This window comes from Myotis nattereri, assembly GCF_964212035.1.
Source record: "Myotis nattereri genome assembly, chromosome: 19".
NCBI lineage: Eukaryota > Metazoa > Chordata > Mammalia > Chiroptera > Vespertilionidae > Myotis > Myotis nattereri.
In genome coordinates, this window is record NC_138095.1 from 10,878,452 (window position 1) to 10,896,063 (window position 17,612).

General features: G+C 38.5%; 1 protein-coding gene across 1 annotated transcript in view; it reads left to right on the plus strand.

Moving 5' to 3' along the window:
* The window catches only part of PPTC7 (protein phosphatase targeting COQ7), a gene marked incomplete at both ends in the record, with an annotated part of 41,768 nt that extends 28,689 nt beyond the window's left edge, over nucleotides 1-13,079 (plus strand). Inside the window, 4 exons of the mRNA XM_081114186.1 lie at nucleotides 4,057-4,255; nucleotides 8,224-8,347; nucleotides 11,484-11,613; nucleotides 13,021-13,079. Coding sequence (XP_080970312.1) covers nucleotides 4,057-4,255; nucleotides 8,224-8,347; nucleotides 11,484-11,613; nucleotides 13,021-13,079 — 512 coding nt within the window. The remainder of the gene's footprint in view (nucleotides 1-4,056; nucleotides 4,256-8,223; nucleotides 8,348-11,483; nucleotides 11,614-13,020) is intronic.
* Nucleotides 13,080-17,612: the final 4,533 nt, after the last annotated feature.

Genomic DNA, 17,612 nt, shown 5'->3' on the forward strand with positions numbered 1-17,612 from the left:
CCTTACTTCCCTTTTTGTTTACCCTCATGTAATTGGGAGATCTTAATAAATTTAAGGACATATCAAAGGTTTTTTTCACATTGAATATTATAGTTTTTTCTCCTAAAAGATACATTGAAATAATCCTTGTTACCGTGTTTGACACATAGGTACTTTTTTCTTACCTAACCTACAAATATCTAAGCTATTTGTAACTAAATTTAAGCATACTAGTATTTTGGCAGACAGACTGCTGAGTTTTACTAAACCTCATATAATTGCAAATAATGATAATTTACAAGATTGGGTAATCTTTTTTTTTTTTAAATCAAGCAATTGCTACAAAGCCTATAACTATCAATATGGAGGGCAAGTTGATAGCAGTAACCACTTATTTCTTGAGACTATCTTATTGCTTTTAGATCTGGGTTGGCATCACAGGCTAATTGTTAGCATATATTTCCTCAGAAATCCTTAAAGTAGATTTAGGTCTTAGGAAGCCAACATATCTTAAGAATTTGAGGTGTCATTCCTAATAAGCTTATTCTTTTCTCTGTTTGCTACATTAAAGGCTTAGTTGTTTATAAAATAAGGGGCCAGGTGATAAAAACATTTCCATTTTAGCATGAGGGATTTACTTGGGTGCCTGTCTGGATTGGCCAGTCATCTGAGCACTCATTGCTGTTATTCTCAGCATCTTTTCCTCCTTGCCTACTTGTTCCTCTCCAAACACCTAAGCGTGATAAGCTCTTCTCTCAGTATTAGGTTGTTAGGGCCTGAGCCTTGTGCACACGTCAGTAATATGAAGAGGCAAAGGAGGAGTGTACACTCCATGCCCAGATGATTTTATAAGGCTAGGCTTGCCTTTGTTGGTACTGCTTTGCATATTAAAGCTCCTTCACTTCTGAGGACCATTTTGATCCTAACTCAGCGGGTTACAGCTACAACCATAGCAAAATGATAGTCTGGGTTTAATAAATCAACATGAGTCCTTACTGCAGCAAAAATTTTAAGGCTGTGCTACTCATATTTTTCTCAGATTAATTCTATCAGCTTTCAGAAGATCTTTTTATCTTTTCTTTATTTTTCCCTTTGCTTCTCTCATTATAGAGTTTAGTGACCAAGAGACTGGAAGTGGGGGGTGGAGAACTGAGCAAGAACATGTGCCCCATGCTATTCATATTTTTGACAAGTGGCTATGGGGCAGAACATATTTTATATGATGATTCTATTAATGATAAATGATTGGATTTTTCTGTGCATTGAGTTAAGAAAGAAGGGTAATTGGCTATCTTGGCTCTAATGTAAGCTATGGAGTAGGTTATCTGACAGCACTTCCAGTTTGTTACAGTGCCTTTGTTTTTCTTTGACTTTAAATGGATAGAGACTAATAGATAGCTTAACATCGGAGTGTCAGGTTAGTACCCGTGCATATACTGTAGAAACAAAAAAATGGAATTTCTGAACATTATAATGAGGCTAATGCTTATATTTAAGTGTTTTTAAATTATTAAGTTATACATTTTCATTTAGAAAAAATTAATAGCAAAAATTAAATCAGTGATTATGCTTCCTGTTATTTTTCTGTGCATGTTTGTGCATAGTATAATGATAACAGGAATTGAATCTACTGTGTGCTCACAACAGTGCCATGAACTAGGTTCATAGGTACTTTTTTGTTGTTAAATATTTTTATTGATTTTTAGAGAGAGTGAAGTAGAGAGGGAGAAAGAGAAACATCAATATTGGGAGCGGAACAACAAAGCGCAACATCCTGCATGCCCCCTACTGGGGATCTAACCCAAAACCCGGGCATGTACCCTGACCTGGAATCCAACTAGTAATTTTTTCGGCGCATGGGATGGCACCCAACCAAATGAACCACCCTAGCTAGGACTCAGAGGTACATTTATTCACCGTTTTGTTAGGAAGAGACTGAGGCCTAGAGAGAATAAGTGGTTTGCCTGCAGGCAGTCACACAACTAAAAAATGATGGCACACTGGGTTTTAACACAGCTAATTCCACACCCTGTTTGTTTTTGTTTTTTTATTTCATTTTGCTTAACAGTTTGGCCTTTGCCTACTATTGCTTTTAAAAAAAATAAATTTCAGCCCTAGCTGGTTTGGCTCAGTGGATAGAGCATTGGCCTGCGGACTCAGGGGTCCTGGGTTCGATTCCGGTCAAGGGCATGTACCTTGGTTGCAGGCACATGCCCAGTGGGGAGTGTGCAGGAGGTGGCTGATCAGTGTTTCTGTCTCATCGATGTTTCTGACTCTCTGTCCCTCTCCCTTTCTGTAGAGAATAAATAAAATATATTTAAAAAAATAAAAAATAAATAAATTTCACTGTTTTTGATGTACAATTCTTTAAGTTTGGTATCACTTTTTTTTTAAAAGAAAGCTTCAATACTAGCTTGTAATCTGCTTGTTTGACTTAAGTCATCATCCTTCCTTTTCAAATATATTTCTCTAACACAATTTTAGTGGCTATTAAAAAGCTAACACTTGGTGGGGGGTGGGGGGGTAAGTGATCAACCAAAGGATTTGTGTGCATGCATATAAGCATAACCAATGGACATAGACAGTAGCGGGGAGATGGCATGTTCTGGGGTGCAGGAGCAGCCGGGGAGAGGTCAACAGGGGGAAAAAGACATATGTAATACTTTCAACAATAAAGAATTTAAATTTTAAAAAAGAAAACTAACACTTATTGTGTATTATTATAGGTGTTTGACATGATTTAACTAATTTTATCCTCACAACACTATGAGGTAATTACTGTTATCCCTATTTTCATGGATGTAGGCACTGAGGCACCAAGAGGTTAATTTGCCACAAGTCACACAGCTAGTAAGTAGCAGAGGTAGTAGTATTCAGACACAGGCAGGCTGATTTACATAAGAGAATGCTCTTTAAGTATTATGTGACAATGTATATAGCCTGCCATGGTACAGATGTACTATAATTTATTTAACCAGTCCCTTAATTTTAGATGTTGCAGTTGCTTCCAATTCTCCCTAATATTAAATGGTGTTTTGATACTTAAGTCTTATTTGCATCTCTAATTATTTTGTTAGAATAAATTCTTACCAGTGGATATGCACATTTTTAGGGCTATATTGCCCTTTAGAAAAGTTGTTTAGTTTTGCTCTCTCTCCACTATGGAATGAGAGTGGCCATGTTTGATATACTCTTGATAACAGCATGGGTTACCTTCTTTTGATTCTTGTTAAACTAGTAGACAAAATAGTAGTGTGATGATCATTTTTTATATATTTCTTGGTGAACTGCTTATATTTCTATTTTGTCTTTTTTTCTTTAGATATAAGTTTAAATTTTAGTACTTGAAGTAATCTTACTAGTTGTAATAACAACCTTTCATTCTGGGGAAGGTCATGCGAGCTATGTGCTGCAAAGGTACATGGAAGCTTTTGCTCTCTACTTAGAATGTGGTCTCTTCCATCTGAACATTAGTAGTCTCTGTAAAGTGAACAGGTCAATTCCACAAGCCACCTGGGAAAATTAGTCTTGTTACTTCAGAGTGAATCAGTTCCAAATAAAAGTTCTTTGTGACCTCAACAGATGGGAATCTGGTTAAAAATTGTAGTTGCATGCCCTGTCTTAAATGCTAGTGAATTTTGTGGAGGCTTCCTCCCAGTGACTAATGAGAAATGTCAGGGAAATGTAGCATTCTCATTCTGGCATTTAAATATTAAAGCTTAATATCTCAACAACATGCTTTTGAGCATTTGGCATAGATAATAGCACTATTGAAATGAAATAATATGGCTAAATACCAGCCATTTTTATTGTTTTCTATCTCTGCAAATGGAAGAATTCAGATTATCAATGGCCCATGTACTATGTATCATAGAAATTCCTTTTTCTTTTCCACCATTTGGACCCTGATCAGGTTATTAATGACATTCGTTGGCGACATGGAGCATAACTAAGAAAGGTCCTTTTTAAGCAAAGGTTCAAATTATGGCATGTTGTTCTTTGAGGTAATATGATAAAAATGTGTGTAAAAAGGCAACCTTGGAAGAGAAAATAAATGGAGACTATTTTTGTTTCTAGGTAGCAGTACTGCCTGCATCGTGGTGCTGGACAGAACTAGCCACCGGTTACACACAGCAAACCTGGGTGATTCAGGCTTTCTGGTTGTCAGGGGTGGCGAAGTTGTGCATCGATCAGATGAGCAGCAGCATTACTTCAACACTCCATTCCAGCTCTCAATTGCACCACCAGAAGCCGAAGGAGTCGTCTTGAGTGACAGGTAATCTCCCCTTTCACTCATTAAAGTGTGAACAGGGCGTGGCTTACTCACAGGTTCCCTCCCGTCCCCCTCAACCACAGTGGCGATAGGCAATTTCCATTCCCAAATGAGAAAAAAAAGACATCGAGAATATTCTCATCAGGAGAACCTTTTAGTTTGACTTCGAAAGATACTTTGCATATATTTGATATTGCAGCCAAGTTAAATTCTAATAAACACCCAATAATTTGACAAGACTGAAAATGCTATTTCAAGCTTATAAAATATCAGTTTTTCATACCAAGATCTCATGGTATGTATAGTTGTGTTAAATTTTGCTGGAGAAATGAGTTATTGTTCATGCATGCCATTGTCTGTGCAAGATTTTGCATACGTTACTAGGGAAGAGTACAAACAGGCACCTGCTTTATTTATCAGAATAACTTCCTGATTCTCAGGGCCTCCTACTACATGTATCAAATAGAGCTTGCAGTCCAGGCAGAACCTGTCAGGACCAAGTTAGCTTACAGGAAATGGAATCAAAAGTGGTCTTGGATATGTTCTGTGATGACGCTGTTGAGGTGTTCTCTTTTTCTTCTGACACCTTCCCTCAGTTCTTTTATTTTAATCCTCACCCAAGGATATTTTTCCCATTGATTTTAGAGAGTAGAAGGGAGGGAGGGAGGGAAGGGGGAAGAGAGAAACATCAGTGTATGAGAAAGACACATCAATTGGTTGCCTCCCACACCACATGCGTCCTAACCAGGGCAGGGATCGAACTTGCAAACCAGGTACGTGCCCTTAATGGGGAATCGAACCTGGGACCCTTCCATGTGTAGGCCATTGCTGTTCTAACCACTGAGCGACACTGGCAGGACCCTCAGTTCATTTTTAAATTGGGAAGAGAACTTTTTGAGACAATCAGTACTTTTTTAAATCAACTTTTACAGTTTATCTTTTCTAAGATCAGAGTACAGACAAGGCTAAGACAATCTCCAATTTCACTGTCTATAACAACGTTGTAAGACCTAGGACAAACATTGTTGGTGATTCATAAATGTTGTTAACTGGGTGATAAAGCTTTTGTAAAAATTGAAGCATTCTAGCAGTATCTGTTGTCTCCACTTAATAGCTCTTATAAAACCAGATCTTAAGCCCTAACTAAGATAAAATGATTATTCTACCATCTTTTATTTCTTGTTAATCCTCACCTGACAATTTTTCCATTGATTTTTAGAGAGAGTAGAAGGAAGGGGGAGAGCCAGAGAGAGAGAAATATCAATGTGAGAGAGGCAACATCATTTGGTTGCCTCCCACATGTGCCCTTGACCAGAATCGAATCTGCAACCCTTCAGTCTGAGGGCTGACACTCTGTACACTGAGCCAAACTGGCTAGGGCATCACTACCATCTTTTAAACTGGAATGAGCATATTACATAATGAGGTATGCAGTATTGCCCATCTAAAATCTATTATTGACTCCTAGAGAGAGGGAAGCATTTTTTACTTTCAGATTAAGACAGATTACCATAATTGGAAGAATATTTGATTATGGGCCCTTCTTCAGTGTAATACACATTAATATTAACCATATTGAAGTGAGCAGACCTTAGAACCCCCAAGGCCTTAGTAGATACTAAGTTCAGCTAACAGTTTTTGGAGAACAGTGTTTTAATTTTCCTTTATTTGATGCTTCTTGTTTTGGCTTCTGAGTGCTGTGCAGCCCTGCCGTATCTCACACACTATCTCTGGGACAGTCTGGTTAGGGCAGCACTTGGCCTGGCCTGCCAGTAAGGTGGAGGTTTCTTCCCCTGGAGCCCAGAGACAGCTTATTAGCATGTGATTTCAGCTCGTGTTTCAGTGCAGTCAAAAGTTTCCAGCAGCACAGTATGTTCAATCAAAATGGGCAGAACTGCAGCTGGCAGAACACCAAGCTCATGGGTGGGAGTGTTGGGAGAAGAGGACAAATTGTCCAATGGTAGTGAGTCTCTCACAGGCAGAATAGCAAAGGACACTCCTGGGGAAAGAAAAACCTCAGCGTAAAATCGAGCTTCAGTGCCAACCTGGTCATTAATCTAAACTTGTAGAATCTGATTAGCTTCCAAAGACTGAGCAAATGTGAAGTGTCTTGTATTTTTTCTTTATTCCACAGAAGAAATCAACTTGATTTCCACCAGTTTTAGTCCCGTCTCCCTCACTCCCCCCAGTATCTTAGCTATTACTCCATCTTATCTATAAAATATTATTTTAACCTTGACTTAAGGGTCAAGGTTAAGTAGCTGTTTTTACAAAACATTTGTTGTATGAATGTATAAGTTAATTTGTTCCTTGAGAAAGCTCATCATAGAACTTTTAGATGTGCTGCTTCTTTCCTCTGAGAAGACGATGAACCAGACATTTTCTCAGTGCACTTTGTAGCATTTTCCAGCAGGCAGGGGTGGATTGTTAGTTTCTTGTGTTTTCTCTTCACAACTTTTATAACATGTTGCTTATACAGGTTTGGGTGTGTGTTTTTTTTCTGTCAAGCTTAGGGTGCCTCAGTCTGGCCCCACCCTTCTGGGTCAATGTATGCATTTTTTCCTGGCTCTTGTTCACTTACAAGTTAAAGCAGGTTATCGGGTATCTCTCACACCTTTTCCTCACCCTGGAGTCCTGGAAGCAGTGAGTCTGGACTTTTGAAGTGGCTGAAAATTGGCCTCTCAGGGGGCCATTAACTCTTTGAATGTATGGTCTTTTCTGTTTTCTCCACACCTGGGTTTTTTCCCCCCATTCTCTGCTTTCATTAGGTTTTGTCAGAGGAAAAAAATCTCCCATCTATATTTTTAAAAATTTTATGCAAAAAGATGTAGTGCAAAGTCTACCTCCTACTCCTGCCGCCAGCCACACATTCTCTCCTCAGAGGCAGCCACTGTTATCTGTTTTTTGTTTTTTGGGTTTTTTTTTTAATATGTAATTATATATGTGTTTTTCTTTTTTTTTCTTTTTTAAATATATTTTATTGATTTTTCACAGAGAGGAAGGGAGAGAGATAGAGAGTTAGAAACATCGATGAGAGAGAAACATCGATCAGCTGCCTCCTGCACATCTCCCACTGGGGATATGCCCGCAACCCAGGTACATGCCCTTGACCGGAATCGAACCCGGGACCCTTCAGTCCGCAGGCCGACGCTCTATCCACTGAGACAAACCGGTTTCGGCCACTGTTATCTGTTTCACTCTCTGTACTTTCCTCTCTTCATTAACAACATATCACAAAGGTTATTTTTGTGTGTTTTTTATTCCCCAGTTTGGAGGGCCAGTTACTTTGTTTCTTCATTCATTTAGTCATGCAACAGATATTTATTGAAGATCTATGTACCAGGCACACTAATAAATACTTATGCATGTGGAGCACTTTGTAAGCCCTGGGAGATACACAGTCCTCACTCTACCAGAATAAGTGCCCTTTAGTAAAACTAACATAGAATTTCCAATAATGCACTAGTAATTACTAGTACTATATTATTGCATGTGTTTCCCATGAATGAATTCTTAGAGGATTTGCATGCTCTCATAGTTATTCCACTATAACACAACCTCCTGAGAGCCAGGTTCAAGTCTGCAGGGAACTGATGAGTGGACAATGAATAAGAGAGGATGGAATGTGGCTCTAAAGAATTAGGAAATAAAGACTCATTTGCACTAGGATTTTAGAGACATGCTAGCATCTGACTCAGAAAAGAACCCTTCCTCCTCTGAAATCACATATGACTAATCACCACACACTGTTTTACTTGGTAGTTTCAGTTAAGCTTTTGAAATATTTATATAAGAGTGTTTAATTAATTGTTTTCAAGGTTAGGAATTTCAGAATGACTGGCTTTTATTATTGACTCCTAATATAAATTAGTTTTTCTTAAAGCATTATTACACTGTAACATAGTGCCTGTTGGAAACTTTGAATGGTATCTCTAAAGAGCTTTCTTTCCCTTACCCTTTCTGTGTCACAGCCCGGATGTTGCTGATAGCACATCTTTTGATGTCCAGTTAGGAGATATTATCCTGACAGCGACAGATGGACTCTTTGACAACATGCCTGATTATATGATCCTGCAGGAGCTAAAAAAGTTAAAGGTAATTAACTGAAAGGTTGGCCCTTGGAAACAGTGGCCCTCTCTGGGCAGTTAAATTTTCTCCATTCAATTGCATTATCTCTTTTTATAGTTTTGAAAAGGACTATTTTGTGAACATAGGAAATTAATAATAGTACCAGTTTTTCAATCAGTTGTAAGTGGAAATATTCACAAATGGAGAATTTAAAGGAAAAAGGCTTTTCACCAAGCTTTTAGTAGGGTGGTAAAGGTAGAAAAAGTCCAGATAAGAAATTTCTTGTTTGCATTTTTCATTGTATTTTAATGGTATTTATTTAATAGTGTTACCTCCAGCGATCAGACTATCACTCCCCAGAGGGAAAATAAGGGGAAGAGATCAACGAAAGGACTTGTATGCATGCATATAAGCCAAACCAATGGACATGGCCAACAGGGGGATGAGAACATGTGAGAACATGAGTGCGAGGGGGGGGGGGTTAATGGGGGGGGGATAAGGACACATTTGTAATACCTTAACTAATAAAAAATAAGAAATAAAATAAAACATTCCAACAGAAAAAAAAAAAAAGTGTTACCTCCTGGTCCTTTTCTCGTTTTAGTCTCATAACAAACCCAGCAGGTGTTGAGGCTGGGAAAGATAGGAAGTCATCATACCAGAGCCAGCCAAGACAGCAGTCAAGGGCATCAGGCAGTTAAGGGCCTTGATGTGATCTGAGCTGTCACCAGTAATAAAGCCGTTCAGCTTTGACCCATACAGAGAATGGAAGAAAGTGAAAATCAGTGTTTCCATATTCTTATGGCTTTGTAAACATTGTCACTCTGGGAAAAGTTAGCCTTTTCTCATGCTTTTATCGCCAACCACTGTAACTCTAAGTTTTTAAATCTTTTTTTTTTTTTTATTAATATATTTTATTGATTTTTCACAGAGAGGAAGGGAGAGGGATAGAGAGCTAGAAACACCGATGAGAGAGAAACATCGATTCAGCTGCCTCCCGCACACTCCCCACTGGGGACGTGCCCGCAACCAAGGTACATGCCCTTGACCGGAATCAAACCCGGGACCCTTCAGTCCACAGGCTGACGCTCTATCCATTGAGCCAAATAGGTTAGGGCAGTTTTTAAACCTTTTAAGCAATATTTTCCTCACCTGTAAATTGGGAGTACAAAAGGCCCTGTTTTATAGGGTTATGGTGAAAATTAACTGAGACCAGGAGTACAGAATCCTTAGTACCAGGCCTCATCTGTGGGGTTCAGTAAAGTCCTGGTGCTTACTGTAGTGGTACTATAACAGGGGTGGGCAAGCTTTTTGACTCAAGGGCCACAATGGGTTCTTAAACTGGACCGGAGGGCCGGAACAAAAGCATGGATGGAGTGCTTGTGTGAACTAATATAAATTCAAAGTAAACATCATTACATAAAAGGGTACGGTTTTTTTTGTTTTGTTTTTTTAAGTTTTATTCATTTCAAACGGGCCAGATCCGGCCCGCGGCCGTAGTTTGCCCACGGCTGTACTATACTCTGTGGTGACAGGGTGGTGGGCAGAAATGACAGTCCCTATCCTCTGGAGTTTCTATTCTAGTGGAGGAAGGTAGATAATACAGAGAAAGAAAAAGATAATATACAGACAGGGTGGGGCAAAAGTAGGTTTATAGTTATGAGTACGTGAAACAGTTTATTCTTGTAGTATTTAATTGTATTATTACTATTATTATTTTATTATTATTTTGTTGTTGTTAATCCTCTCCCAAGGATATTTTTCCATTGATTTTTAGGGAGAGTAGAGAGAGAGGGATAGAGAGAAACATCGATGTGAGAGAAACAAGTCAATTGGTTGCCTCCTGCACAAGTCCTGACCAGGGCCCAGGCTGGGAAGGACCCTGCAACCAAAGTATGTCCCCTTGACCCTTTAGTCCACAGGCCGACACTCTATCCACTGAGCCAAACCAGCTAGGGCTTGTATTATTTTGCATACGAACAACTGTAAATCTACTTTTGCCCCACCCTGTAATGTTTGTGGTAAATAAGAAGAAGCAGGGTAAAGGGATAGGGAATAGAGAGGGCTGCTGTTTTAGAAGGATTGGTCAGGGAAGGCCTCTCACTGAGGTAACATTGTTTCCCATTCCATTTTACTGATGAAGTTGAAGTAGCAAGGGTAAGGGATTGGCTCAAGATTATACAGCTAAATAAGAATCTTCATCATGATATAAAATTCTAAAGGTATTTTCAGTAGGGAACCTGGCAGCTCTTAGAGAGCAAACTGGTGTTGGCCAGGAGCGCATTTATAAGCAAGGGAAAAAAATACTATTTTTTTTTAATCCTCACCGAGGATATTTTTCCATTGATTTTTAGAGAGAGTGGGAGAGGGAAAGACAGAGAGAAACATCCATCTGAGAGAAACACATTGATTGGTTGCCTCCTGCACATGCTCTGACCAGGGCCTGGGCCTGGGAGGAACCTGCAGCCGAGGTACGAAGTACATGCCCTTTACTGGAATTGAACCCGGGACCCGTCGGTTCGCAGGCCAACGCACTTATCCACTGAGCCAAACCGGCTAGGGCAGCAAGGAAATTTTTGAGGTCATCCCTAAAGTGCTATAAAAATTTGCCCGTTCAGTCTCATCCCATTTTAGCAAAAATACCTTAAGAATTTCAAATGGGGGAAAAGGAAGTAAAAACCCAAACCTCAGGGCCCAAGGCCACCTATCAAAAACTTTCTGATTCACATTGTATGCAGGCAGCACTGGTGGGCTCATTCATTTTAGTCAGGGTGCAATGTTGATTGTCTTCTCTAACTGGAATAAAATGTAAATGGTGGCCCTAACCGGTTTGGCTCAGTGGATAGAGTGTTGGCCTGTGGACTGAAAGGTCCCAGGTTCGATTCTGGTCAAGGGCATGTACCTTGTTTGCGGGCACATCCCCAGTAGGGGGTGTGCGGGAGGCAGCTGATCGATGTTTCTCTCTCATCAGTGTTTCTAACTCTCTATCCCTCTCCCTTCCTCTCTGTAAAAATCAATAAAATATATTTTTTTTAAAAAGTAAATGGTGGAAACTGATTGGATAAATGTTACTGTCTTAAACAGTGCTATTTGTAAGTATACTTGAATACAAAAATCATGTGAGACATTATGGTAAAAATAACTCCCTCATCCTTCATCTTAGAATTCAAATTTTGAGAGTATACAACAGACGGCAAGAAGCATTGCTGAGCAAGCTCATGAGCTGGCCTATGACCCAAATTATATGTCACCTTTTGCACAGTTTGCATGTGACAACGGACTGAATGTGAGAGGTAAGCATTCTTTAGGAAGGTCATAGGGACAAGTAAGATGGGAACATTCTAAGCTGTGGGGTGAGGTAAACAAGAGCACTTGGGTGGGACTGTTGAGATGTCTTGTCTTAGCTGTGAGCGGTGGCTTTGAGCTAGGTCATTAGGCCTTAACACTGGAAGACAAGAGCAAGTGCATGTCATCATGTCTTCCTCACAGAGGACGCCCTTCAGAGCTGAACTTCATAGGCTACAGAGGCAACCGGAATCTGAAGCCCTTTATTGCCACCACTGCACTGCTTGGACCTCAGCCCAAGAGGCCTCCAAACTCTGCCTGGAAGGACTGGACATTCCCAGCAGTTTAACATTCTGCCCTTCATGGGTCTGACATTTCACTTCTCCCTTCCTCTGGCTTTGTGGGACTCGTTGACAGTATTTGCCTGCCAAATTGCCACAGCAGGTTTTGAAGAGAGAAGTAATGTTAACCTGTCCTTGCTTGAAGAGCCCTTCTATCTACTAAGTGATATGTAACTTTGGGAGCAGGCCAGTAGCTCAGTCTTGGAGCTGGGATGATGTGTTGGTGGTAACATATCAGAACTAGTACAGTTGGTCAGTTTCTTGCTAGTATAATATTATGACATGTAAAGCATTTCTTAGCTTTCCAGGAAATACTAAAATAGGAAAAAGCACATGCCATACCTGTTTGGCAGATTAGAATACAAGATTGTTCCTAATTTCAAAACAGTGGGTATGTTTGTCCAAATTAGGATTGTGGATAGAAACATGTAACTTTCTTGTCAGGCAGAATTTATCTTTTCTGTTTTTTTGTGTGTGTGTGTGTGTTTTTTTTTTTTTTCTTTTTTTACCAAGCAACCTACATGGCTGCTGCTTCAGGCAGAATTTATCTTAACCAGATTTTCTTTACTGTGATTGCTATAAACAGGAGGTAGTGGCCATTTTATCAGAACTACTGTTTTAAAGAGCAGGGAAGGTTTTTTAAGCATCAGTTAAGTTACATGTAATTTCTTGGTTTTTTCATTCTTCTCTTTTATTAAAAAATATATTTTTATTTATTTCAGAGAGGAAGGGAGAGGGAGAGAGATAGAAACATCAATGATGAGAGAGAATCATGAATCGGCTGTCTCCTGCATGCCCCACCACTGGGGATCGAACCCTCAATCCGGGCATGTGCCCTGACCAGGAATCGAACTGTGACCTCCTGGTTCATAGGTTGACACTCAACCACTGAGCCACACCGGCTGGGCTTTATTTCTCTTTATCAAATATTTTTTTCTTTCCTCTACTAAAATATATTGACAAATCAAACCTTCATGAATTGTAAGCATTTGTCTCCTAGAACTTTCTTAGGCTTACAGTTTTGATTGACTTTTCTTTTTAAGATACATGACCACATTTTCATTTTTGTTTTAGGTGGAAAGCCAGATGACATCACCGTCCTTCTTTCCATAGTGGCTGAGTATACAGACTGACACACCTAGGTGTCAATTTCTGCCTTTCCTTCCATCATCCCAAATTTTCCCCAGCCGTGTGTACTGATCCTGCTGGCAGGACCACGTTTCTTTGCCACTGATCTCAATGGCCAGTGATGTAAGCCTTTTTGCCTGTCTTTTTGAGACCCCATTGAGATCTTTGTTAAGAACCACTACTGTCATTCACTAGCTCATATCTGCCAGCAACTTTGAAGAGAATGAAGATTTGAAGATTGGCCTTCACTTCTCATTGTCCTTTCCATGATGGGATGGGAGGTTTTCAAAGCTAAAATGGCTATTACTTTTCAAAAATGCTTGAAGTATTGAAGAAAATGAGTAATGTTGGTAAAGTGAATTCAAAATTACAGTGTGTAAAAGTCTAACACAAATTCTATGTTATGGTACATCTCCTAGAAACATATATTATTCATCAACAGAAATGTAGAAATGTTACACGTGTACTATACAGTCTTTGTTATGATGATTGGGTGTGGCTTTGTGTTTTCATTATAAACTCCTATTTTTCAGGGGCTTATAATTCTGCTCTAAAACATTGCTCTGAATTATGAAATCTTGATCCAGGAGCTTTTTTTCTTACAAATTGGAAGAAAATTTCAGTTTAATTCTATGGATGAAAATGTTTCATGTTTTTAAAAGATGCTTAATTGTGATCCTGTGATCAAAGTTTTGGCAGTTTATTGATTCATCCAAGTCACAGGCTGGTGGCCTGAACTGCAGGAGTAGGGAGACTCTTTACCAAAATTTTAATGGGAATGTTACTCAAGACTATAGAACTCCTCAAAGCCAAGGAATTTAATGTTATGGCTGAAATCCTCCCAGCTGTCTGACATGATGCCCCTGTGTGGGAGCTCTAGGCCCATCGGCCTAATGGGTTGAGAATGGACAGCTGTTATTTTGGATTTTGGGGGTCATGCTACTCATAGTCTCACTCAGACCCTTTAGTAGCCTTGCTTTCTATAGGGCAGTGGTTCTCAACCTTCCTAACTCCGTGACTCTTTAATACAGTTCCTCATGTTGTGGTGACCCCCGACCATAAAATTATTTTTGTTGCTACTTCATAACTGTAATTTTGCTACTGTTATGAATCGTAATGTAAATATCTGATATGCTATATGTGTTTTCCGATGGTCGCGACCCACAGGTTGAGAACCGCTGCTATAGAGCATGCACCAAATTCAGGGGGTCCATGTGGAAGGAGCACTGTGGGCAGTAGCAGCAGTACAAGAGTCCATGAGGAAAACTAGTGATGATCTGACATTTGCATTTGCCCTACACAGAAATTTAGGGGTTTCTGAATCAAGCTTAATGTTTACAGTTTCCAAATAGCCATCTTGCAGTGTATAGTTTCCTTATAAAACTATCCCACATTCAGTTTTCCCATTATCTGCAAGTTCAAACTTATTTTTAAGGTTTGTGTATAAGTCAACTGCTGTAAAGATATATATTTTTGGGTCAGTCTTTTTTCTTCATTAACTTGGTGGTAGAAAAATATAGTTAGCAATCCTTAAATTAAAGCCATGTTTTATATATAAGTCAGGTAACATTGGTGTATAGATGAGAATGCAATTAAACCTGATGAGAATCTACTTGAGGAGAATATAGAAAGTCTCTTTCTCTAAAGGAGATACATACTTCCTGGTTTATTGCATTAAAATTTATGTTTGAGGTTACCTCAACTTGTTTTAAAAGATTTTGTTTTTGTGAATTTGTACTGTATATTTGAGTAACTGTCAAGCTTTTGTTTTATTTAAAATTGTTTAACATGTACCATGTACATGTCATTACTATATTTCAATGCATCATGCTTGTAACAGGCATTTCATTTATAATAAGAATGAGTTATTCATTTGTAAGCCGTTCAGTAATTTATCTACTATTCCTAAATTGGCATAATGTTAGATATCTATTTTGAATCACCTTTAATTACATGTCAGAATGCCTTAACTACCCTAACTTGACAAAACAGTTCTTTGGTAGATGAGATGGGGGGTGGAGGGAGACTGTTTAAGTAATGAGAACCCATTGTGCTGTGATAAAACACAGAAGCCAGAGTGGCAAGTGGCAGGGTATTTATTTTGCACAAACTATTTGCAGTCTCTGTGTATTTTAAAAAGTAAAGAAAGTTGCATCCAGAAGGGTTTTGTTGCAAGAAGTACATTTATACTTGGGCTGATGACATTAGTTCTTTTATTGGATTTCTAATTATTTCTGGTCAGAGGTACATAGCCTATGATCTGGATATATTTTGCATTAATTTTCCAATGCCTAGACTTGATTCCTGGTAGAGCAGTGCTGATTAAGTCACTGGCTTTGCTCTCATTTAACCCATCAAACACAATCTTTGTAAAGTTAGATTGGTGGTGTTTTAATACAACTTATTTTATCAACTTATCTTTCTTGAGAAATTATTGTTAGAAATTTACAATATGTTTGTTCCAGTGATGTTGAATTTAATGGGACAAGAATCGAGTTTCACCGTGGAACTAACTTTTGGACCTGGCCTGTAAATTTAGTAATACAAAATATTTTCTCTTTTCCCTGTCCTTTTTGTGTTATGCACTTAATTTTTTGGCTGCCAGTGGTCAGTTGGAGTGCTGCTTATCAAGTAACTCTCCTTCCATTCTCGGTGGTTAGAGGCTGTTGGACCCATGCTGGAATTTTCCAGTCACAGGACCCAAGTCTCTGTGGGGTATGACTGAAATATGCCACTTGGTGGGTCTGATTCTGAACTTGATGTGTGTGTTAATTGTATTTTAAATCAAGCAGTATAAAAAAGACACACACACACATTTGCCTCATGTAATGGACTTTTATAACAAAAGAGAATTTGGATTTCTAATTTACAAAAGGCAAATTATCTCTCTCTGGATGCACCAAAGACCAGTAAAGTTTATAGCTTTTCCATCTATATTTATAAAGCAATACTGTATTATAAAAAATCAATATTTTTATCACATGCTTGAAATTTTTATTTTGTTCTGTTTTAAAAAGTGCACTCTAAACATATCAGAACCTTATTTCTTCCTGTGAACTTAAGCTGCCTGCGCACAAAAAATATTTACCAAACGGATATGCAGTAGAGCCCTAGGCTCTTAAAAAGTGAAAGAAGGAATGAAGGGGAAAACAAGTTATTTGTCCTAAATTACTGTACTGGCTTGACATGGTCGATGGGTACTAAATCACAAAAGAATCCATTCCAGGTGTGTATGTCTGGGGGTTGGGCTGTATCTAGATTAGCAACTAGATTTCAAGCTTTGCATGATGGGAGTGTCTCTCCTATCAGCTACATTTGTTTTGGATAGAACAGTAGCCTTCAGTACCACCTTCAGTACCACCATCCTACCACATCAAGTAACAAGGCAGGAATTGTGGGAATTTACTGAGTCCGTTTTTGAGAGTTTTGGAGATTGTAAACAAGATTGACTAGAACTATAAGTGTTTGTACTTTGGAATAAATTCTTGGTTCCTTGTCACTTTATACCAGCTATCTTTGGTAGAAGCTACAGCATCAAATTTCCCTGGAAACAATCACATTTTTGCATTTAACAAATTTTACAATATCAAACAAAAAAACGAAATCTGCTTATAAAACTGAAAATATGAAACAAAACATTTGAATTTTATTCATTAAAAAATATTTGTAAAATTGAACTTCTCAACTAAAAATTGGCAGTGTCAATGTCAAAATTTTAACGGTTAGCCGGTAGTTTGTGGCAAAGATGGCTAAATAATGAAGCAAGTTTGAATTTATATATACTAATGAGCTGCTTTTTTCTGTTGAGACTATCATTATTTGTCTTACCCAAAAGGCAATGACCTGAATTGGATGTCTGAAATATAACTTATGCAGGAATAGTTCTGTAAATACATTTAAATAAACTGTAAAGATATTTAATAAATATAGTATTTATACTAATCTGTGTACTCCTCTTAATTGAAATAATAACTAAATAAGACACCAACCCTGACACTAAGTTTGTTGGTCTCTATCAAGTCCTCATTTCCAACCCTCTTAGTCAGCCTAGCAGTGACTCCGTACTTTGTAGCTATTATTTTGTCTCTTACCCATTCTCTGCGTTAGCTCTTTTTCACCAGCTGGTTTACTACATCAGTTTATCTTCCTCAAAAATTCATCAAAATGGACTGATAATTCAATGTAAAATACACATGGTTTCCTAGCTGAGAAGGCTTTTGCATCTTCTACATGGTATGAAGTGAAAACACAGAAAAATCTGGTGTTAAATTTAGCATTCTGAATCTAAAATCCAAATTAAATACAGTTTAACAGTATAACTGTCTTTTACAGATTAGTGCAGCATCAGGCAATTACTGATGATGATGTCTCCAGGACCTAACCCCCCCTGCCCATTTCCAAGAGTGAGCCAAAAACTTTCATCCTCTGCAAGGAGATCTACAGTTGCCCACGTATCATGTGAAATTCAATGTTAGTCACTGGTGTAAGCATGAGATACATAAATCTTTAGCCTACATGTGAAAGAATTGCTTGAAATT